Source organism: Aythya ferina (genome assembly GCF_964211825.1).
Source record: "Aythya ferina genome assembly, chromosome: 5".
Classification (NCBI taxonomy): domain Eukaryota; kingdom Metazoa; phylum Chordata; class Aves; order Anseriformes; family Anatidae; genus Aythya; species Aythya ferina.
In genome coordinates this window covers 29,908,524-29,929,741 of record NC_140301.1, presented here as the reverse complement: position 1 = coordinate 29,929,741, position 21,218 = coordinate 29,908,524, and the positions used below count along the sequence as shown (strand labels likewise).

Here is a 21,218-nt window from a genome sequence, read left to right as displayed (position 1 = left end):
GTGGAAACAAGCAGCAAGCTTTCACAGTGGAGGGAGTTCACTATGGCAGTGTCAGAAGGTTAAGTGTTGGAGGCTGTGATGCTCTGGGGACTTGATAAATTACCTGGAAAATGAATGGGTACCAAAAGTGACAAACTTCCTGGTGGCACGAGGATATGCTGAGTAAAAACACGAGGGCTGTCTGTGAAGAGTTGCAGAACAGCTGTGTGCTGCTGAGTGACAAGGTGAGAAAAGGGTAGAAAACCTGCAACCTGGAAATTCAAACTAATGGATGTGGGAAAAGCAGAGCTGACCTCGTTACATCACAATGGGCTCTTGAGCTGGCTCTTAGGAATATAGTCAGCTTAGTTTATGCTCAGTAGCAGAAAATGAAATGTCAGGAACGCTCTGGGAAGGGACAGAGAACAGAATGGAGAGTGTCAAGGTAACATGCACCTGCATCCCAAATTGTGTGCACTTCTGGTCCTGCCATCTGCAAAAGGACTTAGCAGAACATAAAGGGCACAGAGAGGAGCAACAGGAAAGATCTGAAAGTGCGTCCACAGGAGGAGTAAGACTAAGGCCAGACAGACTGGAAAAGAGACAACTGAAGGATGATGCAATTAAAAGGCTTTTTAAATCGTGAATGGATTGGAGACAGTAAATAGGGAGTGATTAAACTGCAGAGTGTCAGGTGGAACTGGTGGGTGGAAATTGAAAACAAAACAAGAAACTAACAGAGGGTTAGGTACAGAGTCTCCTTTGGACAGATGCAGGAAGTTTACATGGGTTCTCAGAGAGACAAAACAAGTTTGTGGAGGAAGATACGCTGCAGGCAATTACATGGGAACATGACCCCTCTGATTGGGAGGCCCCTAACCCAATCCTACCAATCCACTGAGCTAGCGTGGGCCCCAGGTAAGGAACTTTGCTTCAGATCAAGTATACTTGCCCTGTATCAAATGAAGTATTATTGGCATTTATTCTTGCCCAGATGAAAATAACAAAAACATTTCAGTTGCATAAGAAGTAATTTATTAACATAGTAGTTCTCAGAAATTAAACCAACAAAACTAGCTTACAGCACAGAAAGGGCGGCAGAAGAAACTTTCAGCTGCCATCAGCTGGGCATCAGCACAGACAGCCCAGAAATGTATCATTCCATATCCCTATATTTTCAGAATTTTTATTTTTTTAAATTTCATAATCAGCCTGGTTCTGTGATGCTACATCATTTCCTGAAATTTTGCAAACATATGGCTTAAGCATTAATGAGTTTTTCCATAGGAAGCAAATGCAAACATGCTAGCAAGATTTAAGAGATGTGTAACATGACAAGTACTGGACAGTTAGGTTACCAAACTTTTGTATAAACAATTAATGCATTGTAGTACATCTCACAATTTGCCTGTGAGGTAGCTCCTGATATTTATTGTCAGACCAAGACCACAGAGAACTTGGAAAGCAGACAGCACTTAGGTTAAGACATCTTCAAAAGTTGCTGCTAATTGTGAATGCCTTCATTTGTAAATAGTTGTTGTTAGAAACGATTTTTGTTCATGTCCTGCGTACAAGGCTGAGACCTCGTGAAAACGCAGCAGCAGCTACATGGTGAGAGCCGACATGCTGAGGATGGGCTGTGCAGACATACTTGGGCAGGAGGGACCTTGGCAGCAGCCCCTTCATTTTGATTTTCCAGTTAGTGTAATGCAGTTATTAGCTCCATTCAAAGCTGAGAGACCAATGGGAAACTGAAAAGGGAAGGCTCTTCCCCTCTCTTCTTCTAGTCCAGGTTAAAATAAAATATTTAGCAGTCCCTAAGTTATGGGACAGGGGGACCTGGATCAGTCATGTCAATTAACCAACCAAAAGTAAAACCTTTTAGTTTCAACAGAAAGTAAGTTCTAAGATTTATTTATTTTTTTTTTGGTGTTCTATTATATGTTACTAAATGTTAGTCTTTTTAACTGAAAATTTTAGAATTTGCTCTTTTGTTGTAGTAAGTTTCACTTTCCATGCAAACTGACATCAGGAATGTAAATTGATCCAATTAAAAAAAAAAAAACATGAATGCATCATCCATCATTTTCTGACAGAAGAATGTGAACATTAGAAATGGCTTGTTAAAATACATACAGCAATCCGTGGTTCAGTAATTAATGTGTCCCCTGATTAAGAAAATACACTGTAATTACAATACAAAGGGTCGTGTTTAGTTGCTTCAGCGCTCTGGGAAGGGCTGCGAATCGATACGTCTTCCTTCAGCCAAACATCCAAAAAGCCTACGTGCACGGCAGAGCAAACCCCTCCTGTAATGGCTTTCTGTGCGTCCGACAGCATCCAGCTGCTTCAGGAACCTTCCTTTGGCCCACCCGTCCTGGTTCAGCTCGGCAAACCCCCGTCAGATGCAGGTCAGGCAACCTTTTCCAAGCACAATCTTGGCAAGGGATCCGAAGGAGCACACAGCTCACGTGTAGCACGTGCTACTTGCAGCCTCACCCCGGCGTGCTGTGACCATGGCACCTGTTCAGGCACTTCTGGAAATCCCACCTGGGCTCCATCAGCCTCTGTGAAACCTGGCCTCAAGCTCGTGCTCCTCTGAAGGGCAGGAGATCGACACGGCCCCGAAAGGAGCAGCAACTTCCCCCAGCCCCTGGAGGTTGGGTGCACCTGGGGTTAACCCTCAGAGGCTGCTGCCAACCAAAGCGGTGAGGTGTTATTTCTCTGGTGCGTGTCCGTCACTTGGCTTCACCTTTCTCCTTCTCACCCATGACAGATCAATGGCAGATGTTTTCATCCAGCCCAAGGTAGCCGAGTGAACAGCAAAATATCCTTTGTCCAAGGAAGAAAAACATTTAAAAGGTGGCATCAAATGGACATTAGACCAACTGATATAATCCAGAAAAACACCAAGCATGTGCACACATTGCTCCTTCTTTTTCCACGTCTCTGTAGTCCCCCTGAAAGGACTCAAGCTTGAAAAAAACATACCCTTAAAAAAAGGAGCTAAAAAGAATGTTATAAATACACGTGTGATTGTTTCTATTATCCCACTATTCTGATCCAGTGCAACGGGTCAGGGAGGAAACAAGCACTGAGATGTCCCCAGACTGTCACCGTTGCTGTGCTTGTCGCAGTGTTGGCAGGGCAGAGCCCTGGGATGAGGACACCACTCTGAGCAGGGCTTTCACAAAACCAGGCGAGCCGTCCAGGCCCCATGCACAGTGCAGCACATCGGGCGCAGCTGGCGCTGCTGCCAGGAGAGGAGCAGCAGAACAAATGACCTCGGCTGGAGGAGAAGCACAGGAGCAGGTGGGAGGAAGCAAAAGGAAGAGCTGGCGAGAAGTTCAGAGCAGCAGCAGGATGGGTCCCTGGTTTCCTACCCCTCCACCATGAAACCTCGTTTTATTCACTAGCTGGTGGCGCTTGCTGCTGTCACAGCATGGGGTTAGGAAACCACATCCAGTCCTGGTCCTTCACCACGTGCCAGTTTTGGTCTCTGACTTCTCTGTGTGCCAGAAGCTGCTGGGGCTCCTTCGGCTGCCGAGAGCATCTTCTGCCCAGCAGCTGCGCATCCCTCCCACAGGCGCAGCACAAAGCAGCGTCAGGGGCTCCATCCGGGCTTTTGCAGAGCTCTGAAGCAAATATTTCTATTTCTACCTCTTTTCTCCTCCAGCTTCACCATTCAAACAGCACAGCAAGGATCTCCTCACAACTGAGAGGCGAGGGGACCTTCACAAGCCTCCTCATCTTGCTCCTGCCCATTAGCAACCACTGCTTTAAAGGAGGCAGTGGAGGGACAGCGTCGTCTCTCCCCCGTGGAAGCCAATTTTGGATGCCCCAGGAGCTGGCAAGCAGCACCCGCCCCGGCCCCTGCTGCCTTGCAGCAAAGCGAGCTGCTCGCACGCAGGACTGACGCCGCACAGGGCGTCTGCTAGGAGACAGCACAGCACTGCCAGGAGGGTTGGTTAACCACCTACCCGAAAAGAAGGCACCAGGAGATGAGACAAGGATTACGTAAAGGTTTTTGTAAAACAGACAAACCAACCCCACATTGTGCCTGGTTCATGGGGAATATTTGCTGGTCCCTTTCCCACAAAGGGAAAGGCTGGGGGAAGAAAGGCTTTCTCACAATACCTATTCATCAGGCCTGGAACACCTCACAGCGCTCTGCAGCAACACCAGGCTGCACTACAGCAACCGCACTTGCAGAGGAGCAAAACCTGGATGTGCAGCACCTCATCCCCACAGCGCATCTCCCCCAAGCCCGAGGCTCCCCTGCCTCCTTCCCCCCAGCTCCATCTCCTCCTGCTCCCCTCAGCTCCCCTTCCTGCAGCCCCTCGCCCCCTGACCCGTTGCCCACAGCCTCGTCCATCCTGCAGGGGTGAGGTGAAGCCAGCCCCAGGCAGGCAGCAGCTCCCCCAGCTGCAGGGACGCTGCCTGCAAGCCACATCTTGTCCGTGCCTGGGCTGAGCTACCGGCGTGCACGGGGAAGCGTGGGAACCTCCAGCGTGAATTAATTACGGTTGTGGGCAGGGCAGCTCCTTGACCTGCAGGAAACTTTCTGCTTCAGCCCAATTACCAGCATCCAATTACACGTGGTAAGGCGGCAGCTTGGTTTTCTTTCCAAGGCTCAACCCCTGTTTTTCAGTCAGATGCTTGTATTGGCTCTTGCTGCTTCCCAGCTCTCTTGGTCAGGAGTCTCACTGCTAGGAAGAGATGGATTTTCCTTCCTCACGAGCCTTTTAAGGATCCATTCAGTGAACTGGGAAGACGCTCTGCTGCAGAGCTCACTCATTTTTTTTGTACTTTTTGTGCAGAACGTCGATCCACTGGGCCAAAAAAGGTCTGTTCAAAACACATTCAAGATCAGTTCCTGGGTCAAAGCAGATCTGTAAAACAAAACAAATGGAATATCTGACACCCCCCACCCCCACCCTGCAAAGCCTAGCACCTAATATTTAATGCTTACAGGTTTGGGTCCAGGATGCTGAAAGCTGTGTGCATCCTTGGGCAGATGTGCCAGGCAAGTTTGGTTTGACCCAAATTGGCTTTAATTTCCATGTGTGTTCTAGAATCCTGAAAGAACTACATGTATAAATAATTAAAAGAAATGCTGCCCACCCCGCACCCCCTCCTTCCTGGGTCAGCCTGGTGAAGCTCAGAGAGTTACTGCTACAGATGACAAGAACTTGGCCATATAGGAAAAGGCATACTGCAGATGGGGGAAAGAAAAGAGATTTGTGCAGTAATCTATGTAAAAAGTCAATGGATAAAGCGTGTGTGTACATGCTAAGTAAAGGCCTTCAGAGGGATAAAAAGTAGAAATCAGAATGAAACTTTTCTATCCCCTAGCACTTAGGTAAGTGGTACAAGAAGAAAGCGTGAAGAAAAGGATGTTCTGGAAAGTTTCAAACAACAAACCCAACAAAATCAGAAGAAAATGGTTTAGAAGAGCCTTTAAAATGAGTTTTATTGTCAGAATTTTACAAGTAGCCTTCAGAGGCATCATACAAGAAGAACTCTGTTGCAAAACTCTAATAAATAGTCTGCCCCAAGTCCCAAAATATTTTTTGAAATAAAATAAAAACCAAACTTAAAAATAAAAGAGAATAAAAGCAAGACTTCAGGATGCTCAGAGATGTTAGCAATATTTCCCATTTACAAATAATATCAGGCATTATATAAATCTCCTTCATACAAGTCATTAAAAAACCCAAAACATTCTAAACCTTTACAAAAGCACTCCAGAAATAGTTCCAAAGAGATCCATTTCCATGACAAAACATTAGAGAAGAACTCCATGGGGATTAGCATCACAAATGAAGTTTGAGGTTGAAGTGTAGTGTGTACTTGTGTGGAGCAAGATTAAAGAGCATGAAAAAGGGATTTGAAAAGAGCGGGGAAGTTTTTGTGACAAGCCTATGCCTGATGATTTTACTCTGTTTATCTGAGAATGCGGTGAAGGGCCGGGAAGGAGGGTGCTCCTGGGGCTAACCCCAAGCACACCGCACCTCACGCGAGGCAGTACTCAGTCAGGTAGTGACTGCAGACTGCAGTGCCTACCCTGAAAAGGTATTTTCTGGAGAGGTAATACGTTGTGGCAAGTTAGCTGTTCCTTCAGAGAACATGGAATTAACTTTCCTGACACGAGGCAGTTTGGGAAACCTCATGCTAGATAGGTTCACTGGGAATTGGGGATTTCAGAGCTCCAGTCCTAGCCCAGTACTTTGAAAAAAATACACTTCTTAATTTCACCTCTACATATCCTCTGCCTGTGGTTATGAAGGATTTTGAGAGACCTCCAATTTAAGAGAACACAACTAAAAGATGTTCTCCAACATTTCTCCAATCTGTTGCGATTTGAGAAGTCCGGAGGAACGGAACAGGAGGGTGGGTGCACTGAAATGGCTTATGGGGATTTTCATGGAAACCGTTCAGAGGGGGGAAAAAAAACAACAACTTAATCTCTTTACAACTTCAGCCTAAGTCTTATGCTCATATGCAAGTGACAGCTTCCCCTGGAAGGGAAGGGGACTACACTGAAGCAGCACAGCGACAGTACTGGGTCTCTCTCAGCCTGCCTGATGCGGTACGAAGTGCAGCATGCCTTGTTTTGCCCTTCGTCAAGTTACTTGCAGCCCTCGCTTCCACAGGAAACAAAGGCTACCAGAAATGCTAATGCAATAGATGTGTGATAATGTGCCTCGCCCATGGCTCAAGTCTCTAGCCTCTCTCCAAATGCTGTGACGCTGGTTGTACTGTACCATACACTATGGGGACACGTTCTCTGGAACGTATGGGAAGGTAGCACTAGCAATCAAGCGCAAATTGCTAAGGAGACACCTAAAACATTGCATTACATCCCTGTGTCTGTGGCATACTTCAGAAAACAATGTAAGAAAAGCAGTAAAATAACCATTTCTTTCTAATTTTCTAGATGTCGTAATATTTGCCAAAGCTGCAAGGAAAAGCAGATTACCTGAAACAGAGAGAAAGGAGTTAATGGAAACAGAGGCAGACGGAGCAGCAAGCCTGATCCAGCCTCCAAATCATTTTGTACATAACAGATAAAGAAACAATGTGCAAAAAATAGACATTCACATTTTAGCAGTTAAACTTTTATTTTACCTTTTTAAAATTATTTACTTTGTTTTTCTACAAAAGGCAGACATTGATTGTTGATCTGCAATTATTCTGAGTGCGCGCAGAGATGCAAAAAAGGGTTATTGGAGGATGAAGGACAGGGAAGTGCTCTGACTATACTTTCACATGTCATGATTAAGGTGGCATTAAAGCTTAAGTCCCAGGAATAATATTCATAACAGATAGTTTCCTTCCCCGTACGCTGTTTTCAGTTCATATCAATTGTGTTGAAAACCCACTCGGTGAACTTCTTCAGCTTCTCAGTTGCATTCTGGGATTCCTCCTGTAACCTCAGGTTGTCTTCCCGCAAATGCTGCACTTCAGCCTGAAGACTGGCTTTGTCCTCTTTTTCCTTGGGTACAAGGAAAAGTACAAATCTTAGTGGCAATTCTCGATTATGCTGATCATGCTTCCTACTTACATCAAGTGGCAAGAACCTCTGAGCGACCACAAGCCTCACACTTCATAAGGATTTTATGTGCACTAACACACGGTTTTCTATCTAAGCTACATCTGTGACAATTCACTGCTTACTTCTTTTTGCTTGAACTATCAACATTTCTCTATATTAAATTCTAATAGAGAAGGCTGACTCCTCAAGTAGTGAAATAAAATTGGTCATGTGCTGTTCTGTATGAGCCAAACGTGCAACTACTGATGGTTAATTAAACAAGGGATAGGAAACATTTCCGCAAATACTACCCTAGCTAACAGACTTTTCATCTGACCACAGTGTATCTTCCTTGGACCAAGCAGACAGTAACAATACTGGAAGTTTCCACCATAAAATTGTATGGTTAGGTGAAACTCTCCCTTTTCAGCATCAGCAGGATATATTTATGTGGACTGACTCCAGGCTTCTCACACAGTCACCTGAATTAGGAGTGCAGGTACTCAGAGTCAACTTCCTGATTTAAGCAGAGGAGTCCCATGCCTACATTTCTGGCACTGCACCCTAGCTTTGAATAACTGGAAGCACATCCTGAGAAAAATGGTAAAGAAATGTCTTTTTCACACAAAAGGATGAGACCGTCACAGGACTCGGGCATGGGAAAGCAGAACTACGCAGTAATTAGAATCACCTATCAGCACTAAACATATGCATTGCAGATTTTCTGTAGCTCAAACGTTTACCTTCCTCAAATCCTCTTGCAGCATCTTCAGCAAACCTTCCAGCTGGTCGACTTTAGAGGCGAGAGTTGGAGGAGATTCTTTACTGTTAAAAGTAGGAAACAAGAACAGGCATTGACAGATTTTACTGTATTCACATGGGGTATCCGACACACCAAATGGCTTTGTGTAAGCATGCACTCAGGAACACTAGGAATTCTCAAAACAAACAAAAAGTGCGTGGAACACACGCGGTGCATTACAAGAACAGATTTAACCCATAATAAACTGCTGTCATCCTGTCACATGGTTTCTCTCTCCTTCTGCTCACTATATGTGCCTTGAATTACCATAGCCTTGGACAACTTCGTAAATGTCTCAGACAAGAAGGAACCTGCACCAAGGTTCAGCTGTGGTTATGATCCTTTTGTTTTACTTTCCATAATCATGAAAACTTTGTTCTGTGAAGGCTAGAGACAGCTTCCAAATATGACTATTTCTATGTTTTTCCCGGATTTGTAACTGAGGAAACCTGTACATGTGGGGTATTTACTTACCCTGTATAAGGCTTTATCTGTGCAGAAAGCTGGTCCTCAGCCTGATCACTACTGGAGGCAGCACTCACAGGCCTGTGGTTTTCATCGGCAGCAGCAAAGAATGAAGCTCGCTGAACTGAAAAGACACGTGCAGAGAAAAACAATGGCAGCAGTGCAATAGTGCAGCAGAGTGCAACAGCTACACTGCGAAATCTCAAGGCAATCCAAGAAGCCTGTGTCAAGATTAGGTGTAATATACCAATACCCATTGGACAGAAGCAGTCTGGCATGGCTAGTCTTTGTACCAGCTTCTCCACTCTGCAGGATTCAACAAGCATGCACTAGCACTGGCAGAGTTCTGCATGCTCAGGCAGATCGTGCATCACCCTCAGGCTAACAATTACTCCTGGGAGGGAGATGCTACAGAGTGCAGAGCACAGATACCCCAGGGGCACTCCATCCATGGCCACTTCCAATACAGGCTAGAAGCTAAACTGGAACAGCCAGCACTGCACAGAACTTCCTGGGTACAACTGCATGACACTACCCAGCAACTCAACACCTACAGGTAGCTCCCTGCACTAGTTCCTTCTGTAAAGGGATCCTCTCATCTTGAAGAAAGAAAAGCTCAGGGTGCAGAACTTACACGTGGAAAATAAACAGACCAGTGCCATTTTTCAGAAATTTTTTCCTTATGCCTTCTTATGAAGTATTGTCAGATTGAAATATGAAATCTCTTTCCTGCCTTCTTTCTACACTTCTTTTGTCCTATAACTGCTCGTTTACAATATTTTAGCACACCTATAAATCACTATCACGTGTGGTGTTGACTAAACTGCCAAGTGTCCCTACCTCTGGAGTTTCCTAGCACAAACAGCAACGTAAACACTTCTTAACTTAATTTATTAACACCTCTCTCCCTCAGCAGCTGCTGGTCTCTCACTGGAAATAGAACAGTATTTTCTTTTTCTGCTTGGCAATTTTTTTATTCTGTGCTTTCAACAAGGTTAATATTAACACGCCTTAGTATTTGATGGGATTATTCCTGCTCCTCTCTTTTTCCTTTGAAAATACTGAAGGTTGGCATACCTCAGGTATCCAAGCAGCTTTTGTTTCAGCTGGCTGCAGATACCACTACCTACAACTCCTGAGGCTTGTGCTGAAGACACCATGCAGAAGAGAGGCGTCCAGGATCACGGCTCAGAATTTAGCCTGGTTAGTACTTGTCAGTCCCTGCTGGCACCTAGCAGAGACTACAGGCTGGGATTATATTGACAACAGATAGCTGCTCCAGGTCTGTTCTGTCAAAGCTGAATGTATTTTTGCAGTGGTGAGATCAAGTTGCCAGCCAACACATTACCCCAGCTTTTCTTGATCTGAGCTGTCAGTTTGTTACCTTCACCACACCGAATTCGTTCATGCTGCTAATTGGAAATGCAAGTGAGTCTGGGGCCTAGAGAAGTGAGGGATTCAGGTTGATGAGGACAGTGAAAGCTAAGGGGGGGAAAAAAAGAAGGGATCTTTTGAACAGAAACTGCTGACCACAGTGAAATGCATTAAGAGCTGGGTTTCAGCCCTGCGTGGTGGCGAACAACTCCTGTGGCAACAGAGCAGAGCACAAATGTATGTCACGAGTGCTGCCTTCCGCATGCATTGTCTGAATGATGTGTATGAGTAGCACCAGAGAAAAGCCAAGAAGCAAGTTACTTCACAGCCTTCTCTAACCATGCAGAATGATGTTCAAAACCTTCAAGATCAGTGAAAACACCTTCAACAAAGGTGGGTCAGCATTCATGCTGAGATTAGCAAAAGACATTTCTGTTTAAAGCACTTGGAAGAATTTTCCAGCAGATTATAACAACGGTAAGATAAACTCCCTTTGGGCCGAGGAGTACTTCATTTCAAATTCAAACGCACGTAGGCAGCTTACAGTTCTCTTCAGTTTACTAAGTGTCAGGGAGATGGAAAGTGCTGTAGGATAAAATGACACTTATGTCCATGTATTCAGAGGACACAGAGGGGAGAATGGCAACGGACTGTATGCCAACAAGGCACATTTCCCAAATTACCTTGGCAGTGCACTTCAGCTGCACTATAGAAGCTCCATGCTCAGGCAATAAGCAGCCAATCATTAATGTGTTCGTGTACTTTTTCCCTATTTGACTCGACTTTGCACTTTTGTGCCAGATGTTTTTCCACCCTAGCTGTTATGTCTGCAGCTGCTTTACGTGAAATGAAAAATAGTCAGTTTCACAGATATTTGGCCAAACTGTAGCACAGAGGGAATACAGCATGAAGAAACGGCATCCATTACACGCAAAGCTCTGGGCTGTTAAGTCTTGAGTTGCTCTTTTAATAGAGTTTAAGCTTCAGACTAAGTAGAAACAATAAAAACAACAAAAGCAAGAGCCTAATTACAAAAATAGTCCTTCATAAAGCATGCAGAAGGATCGGCCTTCTAAGTATTATATTCTGAAAATTTACCTTCAAAGGCTTTGGCAGCATCTACCAGGTTTGACCAGTCCAGATCAGAGGCAGAATCAGGCAATGGCATAAGACCAGGGTCTGGCATGGGCTGCCGTCTTTGCTCCTGGATATCTGTGAGGGAGCTGTCTGAGGCAGAAAACTCTCCTAGAGTAAGGCAGAACAAAAGAGAAGTTACAAATTAAAAAAAAAGTTCCTTTCCTAATACTGAAGTATCCCTCCTTTTAGTTTTTTGGGGATAGCATTTCTGGAACCAGACACCACAGCAGAACGTTTGACCAAATGCAGCTGACCAGTTCCAGCACGTTACATACCAGTTTTCTGAGACAGTGCCTCTCACCAGGACATACAATTCCTTCTTAATCTGCATAAATCTTTGCAGCTACCTCTTCAAAAGCCAACCTCTGCCTCCTCCCCAGTACTGGGGTGGGGGCAGCACTCTTCTACTCAGTGATGCCTGCCTTTGCACAAGCTGAAGGTACTTTGAGGGCTCTGCAGCTTGCTGGGGCTTCTACACTCCCTGGTATTTATCTGTTAAAAATAAAAGATTTTTTCCCCCCTCTCTTTACAATCTTGTAAACCAATGGAAGCAGATTAGGCCAACCAAGATAAACCAGAAGAAGAAAACCCTAAGAATGATTTGAACGCATTGCACGTATCTCAGCAGGTCAGTGACACAATCTTTACTGAAAAATACCCGTGCCCACCCATAGTTGATATACGGCCTGCTATGGAAAACACATTGGCATGCAAAGGATATATAGAAATGAAGTTCTTGTAATTTTTGTGCGATTTGTCGCCTAGCAAAATAAAGCATTTAAATTATTGTCACTAATGAGGGAAAGAGCAAAATGTGAACCAGCAGTTACCTATTTTATTTCAGTTTACTGGCTGGCCAATCGACAAACATGGGATACGCGGTCAGTCAGCACACCTGTAGGCTCAGAAGCAGCAACAACCTGCTTCCTTGCGCCCTCTGCTTGGTAAGGCATAAGGTTGAGAAAAAATTGTAGGTGGTGGTAGGAGAACTAGGGGTGTAAGGGTGAGAAGATTGACTGGGCACATGGGAGGCAGCTTCAGAAAGGAAGGGTGTACTGAAGAACCCATTTGGACCAAGGCAAAGGAAATTTGGGCACTGCGAACAGGAAAAGAGCACAGTGGGAAGGACACAGATCCACTGGAGGACAAACACCACTAACTGCATTGCTTATTTTCACTCTCTTTAAAATATATATATCTTCTAATAACTATATAACTTAAAGAACAATAATAACTTCATAAAAAAAGTTAAAAAAGTGGTATTACTGCCTGGAAAACAATGACCAGAAAAGCAACACTTCATTTGCTTCATTGCTCATAGATGTTGGATATTGAGTGTGTGTGTGCGCGCGCGTTCACTTTTTCATAAACTTAAGGTTAGCTCAGTAGTAATACTGAGGATTCTTGCATTAACTTCCCAAAAGAGGAGAAGTTCTTACCGTGAAAATATTTACCGTTTTTGAAAAGATACGCAGAATCAGGAGAAAAAGAACTAACCATTTGATAAATGACTTGATTTAAAAGGGTAAGGTGGATTGCTAATTAAGACAGATAAGTAAATAGAAGTATTTTTAGTTCACTGTTCTCCCCTCTTCAAACCAACTGGAGGTGCTCTGGAGTGACAGATCTTTGTTATTAAGATCTTGGAATTAAAAGAACTCTGAATAGCAGGAAGCCAACAAATACTAGAGGTATTAAATATCCAGTTCTGCTAAATCCTTCTCCCAGCAAAGGCGAGCAGGATGGGGGAAGGGAAGACAATTCACATGTCACTCAAGCGGCTGGTCCTTTTATCACGCAGACCTACATTTCACAGAAAATGGAAAGTCTTCTTTTGTTGACAAACGTATAAAGCTTATGTGCTAGAAGGAGTAATCGGTTTTGTGTGGAAGAGAACATGACAGTGAAAGAAGGTTTGAGTTTTTCTTTTTGGAAAATACAGGCACCCGAATGAAAAGTGCTGCCTTCCCTTACTACTCCCATGGCATCATTCATCTTCTGACCTCAAACCCTCAGAAGCCAAACCCATCAGTCAGTTATACATGTAACCAAGTCTGCAAAGTTATTTTAGTCCATATAAAAAGAACTGAAGAGAGCTTCGTTTCCTAACTCTTATGCAAGAAACATGTTATATGGAAACAACAGCTCATTATGATCAAACCATGCTCAGCCAAGCTCATTTAAATCAAACCAAGCTCATTTAAATCAAACCATGTCAGGTTCAACACTGAAAACTGATGCCTAGTGATCACAGACAGATTAAAAGAATTTAAAATAGCTTTCTACAGCAGCCTTCACTGTAAAATGCATCCTATGTATCTCAGTACAGACAGTGCACAGTACCCACTCTAACGAGTTGAACCTATTGGTAGTGTTGCATTTTCCTCTTGAAACATTAAAACATGAATGAAGCAGAACATATATGTACTTCTTCAGAATACGCTGCAGAATCCCACGCTGAGATCTAGCTCTTTTTGGAAAACACACTTCATGCACATATAGTTATGAGATACAGAGGGAGCCTGCAAATGTCCCTTTCTCACCAACTCAGAAATTCACATACAGTAACAAAACCTATCAGATAATCTTGCTGACACTTTTCAGTAGACTAATGGAGGAAACTGAGTGCATTCCTGACAACAGTTTACCAAGTAACTCTCCTTGTTGAGCTGCTGATGTGTGACCAAAATTAAGTAACTCAAGTCCTGTAAAAGGAATAGGCGAGTGAGTGAATTGAAAACTAGCTGGAGTAATAAAAACTATTTCTAGCATAGCCAGTCATATAAAAGTGAATAATTGCTGATGGACATGCCATTATTATACCATACACCATTATAACCAGGCATACATTATTTGCCCATTGGTCCAACTGGTCCTGATGACTCCTGGAGAAAATGATGCAAGCTTACAGCTGATGAGGCAAATTTCTGTGCTCCTTCTGCACGGTGCAGTTGCATGACCAGTCATGCAATCTCATACTCACTGAAGCAAGGAAAAATTCCATTCTATTTTATGTTTTCTGGTAGTCAACTCCCCTCATTTTGGGGAAATCCAGATGGAAGTACTAATTTGCTGTAACAAATCGTTTTCCCTTAACATAATCATGATGGATTCCTTTGAAAGCAGCAAACACGGAAACACCCTTACCATGTAGCGATTTCATTCCCAAAGTATACGATGGTCTCCGTAGTGGCAGTGACTTTGGGAGAGAAGGGTACGTGCTGGTGAACAGGACATCGTTTGGCATGGCTTGGTCCAAGAGTGAGGCCCGTGAGGCGAAGAAGTGGTCCCTTTGGCCACTGTAAATACTCTCATCTGACAAAGTCCTTTGCAAGGCACGCCTTGTGGTAGGAGTGCTGGGAAAGGGAGACTGACAGGACAGAGTGTGTGACTATACATTCATAAAAGAAAAGAAATAAAGAAGAAATTAAAAAATCAATACAAACTTTTGAAATGTATGATGGTTTATTTAAACTTTTTTTTTCTTTTTAAATAAGAAAGCAAGTGTTAACATAGTATTTTTTTTCCCCAGAGTGGATGAGGAAAGGAAACTAAAGGAACATGCTTTGAAAGGAATTATAACCAGATAACACATCAGATCTCTTCCAGTCAGTCTTACACTCTGTTTTTAAATATTCTTCAAACTTTTACTAAGGTATAAATGTTAGCCATCCCTCACGGATTATAGAGCTTACACACAGCAGCGATGATGTTTACAAAAAACAAACTGAATGCTGCATAAAACAGAGCTCTCCTCGTGCCAGGGGAGGCTGCATTCCTGCACGCAGAGCACCAACAAATGCCAACTAATTAATAGTCCCATATTTCTGAGCAACTAGGAATACCCACCACTTCAGTTCTTCAGAATGATTTGTATGAAAATTAAATTAGTTGTCTCATGAGTGTGAGAACTTGTGTCTTACCCCCAGCGCAATCTAAGCTCTGCACGCAAGGAAGCAATGCTGTGGTTAGTCTGGAGCTACTACTTCTCTGGCCAGTGCCAGTGAGCTGCTTTCAAACACCACATACCATTCCCACCAGCAGAGACACCAATTTTGTACTCTACCAGCCACAAATTTTCTTAAAACCTGTGGCAACACAACCATCCCAGACACAACAGTTTTTAGGGTTTGGTTGAAATTTGGTCCAAGGATTTCATGGAGAAACAGTAAACAGAGGAAGACCTCATCACCCTCATTTGCTCCATAAGCAAGTTTAAACAAGAAAGGAAATAAATTGATTTCTGGAAACTGTGATTAAGCATTACAGAGTGTTGCTCATTTGCATAGAAAAAACAGTTCTCTCATCTCAGGAAAAAAAGGAAAAGAAAAAACTGTTTAAACAGACAGTACTCTGTTCCTGTGATCAAAAACCCACACTCCAAGGTAGGAGAAGGATATGGAAGAATGACAATTGATACTGCACAGTGAAAGACAATCTGCCAGATTCTTTTTTTTTTTTTCCCCCAAAATACAACAAATCCTAATATTGCAAGTTTGCTGCAGGTTTTGCTTTTCTAGATTATCGATCAGAAATAATTAAGATTACTTTCAAAATCTGCTGTCATGAAAAGACAAGGAAGGAAAGAGAAGCAATGTCCCATGTTAACTTTGTTACGTCACCTTCTCCCTTTTGCTCTGCCTCCCTCAGAACAGGATTCACGCCCATCACACTAGAAACCTTGCACATATACTTAACACTACAAAAGAAGACAACTTCTGGCACACAGTTGTCGTTATGTTATGCTGAGGATCAAGCTGTTTCTTTTTCTTCTGAAGGGTAAAAGCTTAATCAGCAGGTTCATGTTATGATCAGCTAAAAACTCACAGCATTTGCCCTGAAGCAGCAAAGAAAGAGCCAATATGTCAAACAGTCTTTCCTTGAGGGTCCCATGGTTCACCTTGTGCTAAAGAATTCAAAATCTACCAGAGAATTAGGAGCTGGAACCACCAATTAATGCCAGACTAGTAAGACTAAAAGATTGCACAGATATAAACATGTGATGGAGTCGGAAAACAGAGGCAATATGGTTAGGAGTTGTCTTCTGATAGTGCAGCAGAGGGAAGAGGAAAGGTAAGGTCTGAGAAGGTAAAGATCATTACAAGTGGGTAAGGAGATGAGGAAGACTAGGAAGATATTTGTATATGTTCAAATATATTTATTATATATAAGTGTATGTATATATATTTATATATAAAAATATCAAAGCCTAGAACAAATTCTACTAGAAAACAAAGCCTTTGGCAGCCATCAGAAAGGAGGGTGGAGGTTTTTTGGTCTTTGTGCAGTGAACTGATGAGAGGCATTATTTTTATTTTTTTTTAAACTGTCAATTTTTATGTAGTCAGAGCAATAACTTTTTTCTAAGATGAAATATAAATCATGCAGTGGGCACAAATGACAGTTACTTTTCAAATGTAGACGATTTAATTTATTGGTGTGATGGTGTTGGTGACTTGCTGAAATTTATCAAAAGCATTGCCTGAGTTAATGTACTTGTTACAGGCATCAGAAAATTAAGATTAGGGTAAGACTGGATTCACTTACCCCAACACAGAAAAATAACAAGCTTTGGAACATACACACTTCTCATGATCTTCAGGTGACCTCTTTAAACAGAACAGAATTTCTTGGAGTGAGATTAATCTCCTTGCTCAAAAATAACCAACAGGAGATGTTCTCATTTGCCCACATCTCACTCGCCTTGTAGAACTACCACAAACCTAAGAAAAAGTTATCTTGCCAGTGGCAAGATTTTCTTTATCCAGCCTCAAAGGTAACATCTGAAATAATCTGTGCATGGAACCTAGCTCTTACAAGTTTTAATAAGCCACTTTGGGCTTTTGCAAGCAAAGAAAGAAGTTGCTCTCTCTTCTGCATAGTTGCTGTGGAAACCATCTGGGCTTTAGGTGGTGAGCCTGAGCTGTTAGGCACTGACTGTATATGGAGACTGCAGAAATCAAGGCACTGTTCAAAATGACAGACTTCTAAAATTAATATGGATGCTTTATAGTTATTATACACACATTACAAAACACCTCAGGAAATGTTTTTAACTACTTATTCTGTATAAATGTTTGCTTCAGTTTAGGGAGCATTCTTGGTCCTTGTAACAGGATTAGAGAGGCATGAAAGCATGATTACTGTGATACTGTCAGCAAGTCACACTCTAGTTCTGCAGTCAGAGAAGAACAATTCAAACGCGTAAGACAACATTACTGGATTTCTCACAAGCCACTGGTCCTAAACATTCTTTGCAATTAGGTATACTAGCCTCTGTACATTTGCACACACAGTTGTAATACTACTGCAGTGACCGGAATAACAAAACTGTTCCCAAATGTTTTCCTCTAGTAGATAAGTCTGTGACAAACAGATGACTTTCTGCCGATGATGAGCATTCAGAGAATGCCTTACATTTCATTTTCCTGTTACGGGTGAGAATGGAAGAGATCCTGTCTGAGAAACTCTGAGCCCAACAATGCAAAGTACTGAGTAAGCTCTGTAAGAATGAACACTTCAGCTTCGGCTACTCTGGAAGCACGCAGCATTTTCTACACAGAAATCTTAGAGCTTCGCAGCCTTCATCAGTTTCCAAACTATGACACCCTTTTGCTGTATTAGTGATACGCCTGGGCAGCAATGAACTCGATCATCAAATACTTATGAAATGTAACTTTACACATTTCTGGTTTGTGTCAACAGAAGCATGTCTCGGGTCAGAAGAGGACCTGTGCATTGCTCTTAAGGCATCTCACATTTTATTCATCTGTGACAAGAAATAGACAGATGACAGACTCTCTAACATACCTTAAAGTTCTTCTGGGATTCAGGTGTTGGACTATCAAGATCTATCAATTTCTTCAGGTCTTCTTCAACGGTGGACTTGGATGCTCGTTTTGGTGATGCTCGGAGGTCTCTTGCTGATGCACGCAGCCGAGGGTGGGCCATTTCATTGCCATCACTCTGGTGACGTCTTAAATGAAATGGAACAGACACATTCAGGTCTCAAAGCCCTGGGGCAGGAGGCATGAATGAAACAAAAATTATAGCATCCTCAAAATTTTAAAAGACAAAAAATAGGTAGGGGGCACGAAAAAGGAGAGGAGTTTCACTAATACAGCAGAGCCTCATCTTAATGAATACCTGTTGAAGCAATCAATTAGCAATACACGCTAAGGTTGTCATCCATTTTCTCAGTAAGGGACTGAATCCATTAAAATAATACATATTCTGCACTAAATTAAAAATAATGTCTTAAGTGAGCCAAAAGCAACAAAACACCAAATTCCTTTAATCTTTCAACTGGCTTTTTTTTTTTACTGCAGATTTTACAAAGTTTCCCCATCTCATTTTGACAGTCAGTGATTGGCATCACCTTGGAATTCTGTGTTGACCCAATAAAAGCCAAGAGGAGATGAACAAATTGTTCTGGAAGGGGCATTCCAAACCACCTGCTTTCGAAGCCATGCTAGACTGAAGAGTATTTTCACTGGAAAATTGTTTCTTTATTTCTACTCCAAAAGAGATGGCTTTGTATTGTAACACAGATGCCTTGCCTTGCCTTCAGTCACTTAGACTGGATACTGGCAGCAACCTAGGCCAGGTACAAGGAGTGCCACAGAGCTCATACACAGCACGCACCGTACTACTACATGGGTGAGAGGCTTAAGAAAGAGCTCAGCCTCTATATTAAGAAGATTTTTAATATTTGCTGAAATAACATTGACCTTTAAGAGGTCCCAAGGAAAGATAAGCTTTAATAGGACTGAAATCCGTACAGCACTCTAGAAATGGTAATTATTATTTTTGTAAGTATGTTAACAGGGAATGAGATTAGCCAACTATTAAATATTTAAACCCAGCTGCAGAACTCTAGATTAGAGATTAAGTTGTACTGCAGAATACGCATTCTATTAAACAGTCTTGTGCTTTTCTGTACAGAGAAATGTCACAGATGTCAATGCTTCTTTACAATTAAAGCTAATAACCAAAAAAGAAAACCAAAAAAACATTCTTACTTTCTTGTATCCATAAACCCCACTGAGTTTATTGTCCCTTCTGGCTTTTTCCATCCGATCAGATACTTGCTAGTAGCACCCTGGCGAGGGTAGAAAGTCCTAGGACCAGATGAGGAGGAAGAGGAGGAGGAGAAAGAAGGTGCGAGCTGGGGAGAAGTAGCAGGATGAAGCTCTTCTTTAGGTGAGCTTCTGGCACTGGTGAAAACAACCGGGCTGGCAGAGTGTCGTGAACTCATGGTACTGGGAGAGAAACAAAGACAAGTTTGCTTCTAATGAGCGTTTATGCATCTTGTTCAATTATTTTTACAGCAAAACTTTGGAGCACATGATGTTACTCTTACTGGAGCAGACAGAGTAGCAAAACCAGCTCAGTCATTTTAAGGCCCTTCTATGAATGTTTTATTAGAAACATTTCACACAGTCATGAAAAATTTTGTAAGCAAGTTCTACGGATGCAATATACCACCCTCCCCTCATCCTCCTTTACAAATGGGAAACATAGTGCTCATGGTGATTAGCAGCTTAAAAGTAATACATGAGGTTGTAACTAATTAGCAAAAAGAACCCAAGTCCAACTTCTTGCTGGAAAGTGGAACAAAATGTATTGTGAAGGAAGTTGAGCAACAAGGAACATCTCTTTGAGACTCCACAACAAACCACAGAAGAAACCCACACATCTTTCAAAAGAGAGTTTCCTGGATTTTGCCTGAAAAGAAGTTACCATTTGCTGCTAAAAAAGACACTTACAGAAATGGTTAAGTTCAAGCACGTCCCTAACATAATGCCACAGTTTGTTTAGCCAGAGGAAAATATCGGATCAACTAACTGCAACTTATTGCTGGAAGAAGTGGGGGGAGGCTTCAGATAAGAGCTACTCTTTAGCTATGATGATATTAAAATTTCATGCAACTTGCATAATATCAGGAGAGCTAGTGCTCAAGACAATATTTACTTTAGCAACCTTAAAAGGTCAGGCATTTCTAGCTACGGTTAGAGCAAAGCTTTGTGTACAGCCTTAGCATGGAAATAGCATTATGTATATAGAGACCAATTTTCCATCAGCTCTCTCCACAACTTAGCCGCATTTTCTTCCCAGTATCCAATACTACAAGGAAGGAATATGAAACAGATGGACCTGTGGGAAAGAACAGTTTCTGACTGAGAAATAAAAATTAGCTGGAAGGCTGAACAGTCACTGAACAATCTTTTCATTCTTAGCTTCACAGGAAATTCTTTACCACTTTTTATATCTTGATGAAATAAGGCATTTTTGATGTCCATTTTCAATGTCTCTCAACAAAATGGATAAAGTATTTGAGGCTAAATTTATGTTGCCACCTGGAAAAATAATCTCACCTACATTTAGCCTTACAGAAGGCAGGCATCTAATCTGTGCCACTTGTCTGGCTCCTGCAGTAGCCAATGCGGAGAGAAATACCCTTGGAAATGATTCTCCTCATCTTAAATTAGGTGTCAGACAGGGAGAATTATGCTTTCAAGTTTCTCCTCTCTCTCTACTGACAACAGATGGCTTCTAAAGAGTCACCTTCAACTACATGTTCCACTTCCAAACGGCTGGAGTGAAGTCCCAACAGCTAAGTGCTGTGGATGCAAGGAGTCGGGGCGGATGGCAGTCTTCCCACCTCAAACAGCGCCAGCTGCTGCCGGCCATGCTTCCCCCGAACGTACGTGGGGATGGTGGGGCAGTCCCCCGGGTTAGGGATCTAACATTCATCTCCCCATGTGTACACAAATCAGGCAACAATAATACAGACTTGGCGTTACAGATCCCCCCTATCTGTACATTTGTAAAGCCTGTACAAAAGATGGGAGATCGGAAAAATATAGGAAGATATTTCTGTCCATGAAGCCCGTGTATTTGGTACTGCACATCACAGCCTTT

The 21,218-nt window shown here is 42.7% G+C and overlaps 1 protein-coding gene across 5 annotated transcripts in view; it reads right to left on the bottom strand.

Moving 5' to 3' along the window:
* Nucleotides 1-5,426: 5,426 nt before the first annotated feature.
* SIPA1L1 (signal induced proliferation associated 1 like 1) overlaps nucleotides 5,427-21,218 on the bottom strand; it is a 206,210-nt gene continuing 190,418 nt past the window's right edge. For 4 of the 5 annotated variants that reach the window (XM_084519499.1, XM_084519498.1, XM_084519501.1 and 1 more), the window contains 7 exons: nucleotides 19,316-19,555; nucleotides 18,105-18,270; nucleotides 14,442-14,685; nucleotides 11,256-11,402; nucleotides 8,793-8,907; nucleotides 8,260-8,341; nucleotides 5,427-7,477 (listed from right to left, as the gene is read on the bottom strand). In XM_084519499.1, the coding sequence (XP_084375625.1) occupies nucleotides 7,334-7,477; nucleotides 8,260-8,341; nucleotides 8,793-8,907; nucleotides 11,256-11,402; nucleotides 14,442-14,685; nucleotides 18,105-18,270; nucleotides 19,316-19,555 (1,138 nt within the window). In that variant the 3' untranslated portion in view covers nucleotides 5,427-7,333. The remainder of the gene's footprint in view (nucleotides 7,478-8,259; nucleotides 8,342-8,792; nucleotides 8,908-11,255; nucleotides 11,403-14,441; nucleotides 14,686-18,104; nucleotides 18,271-19,315; nucleotides 19,556-21,218) is intronic. The other variant, XM_084519502.1, reaches the window with a different exon arrangement.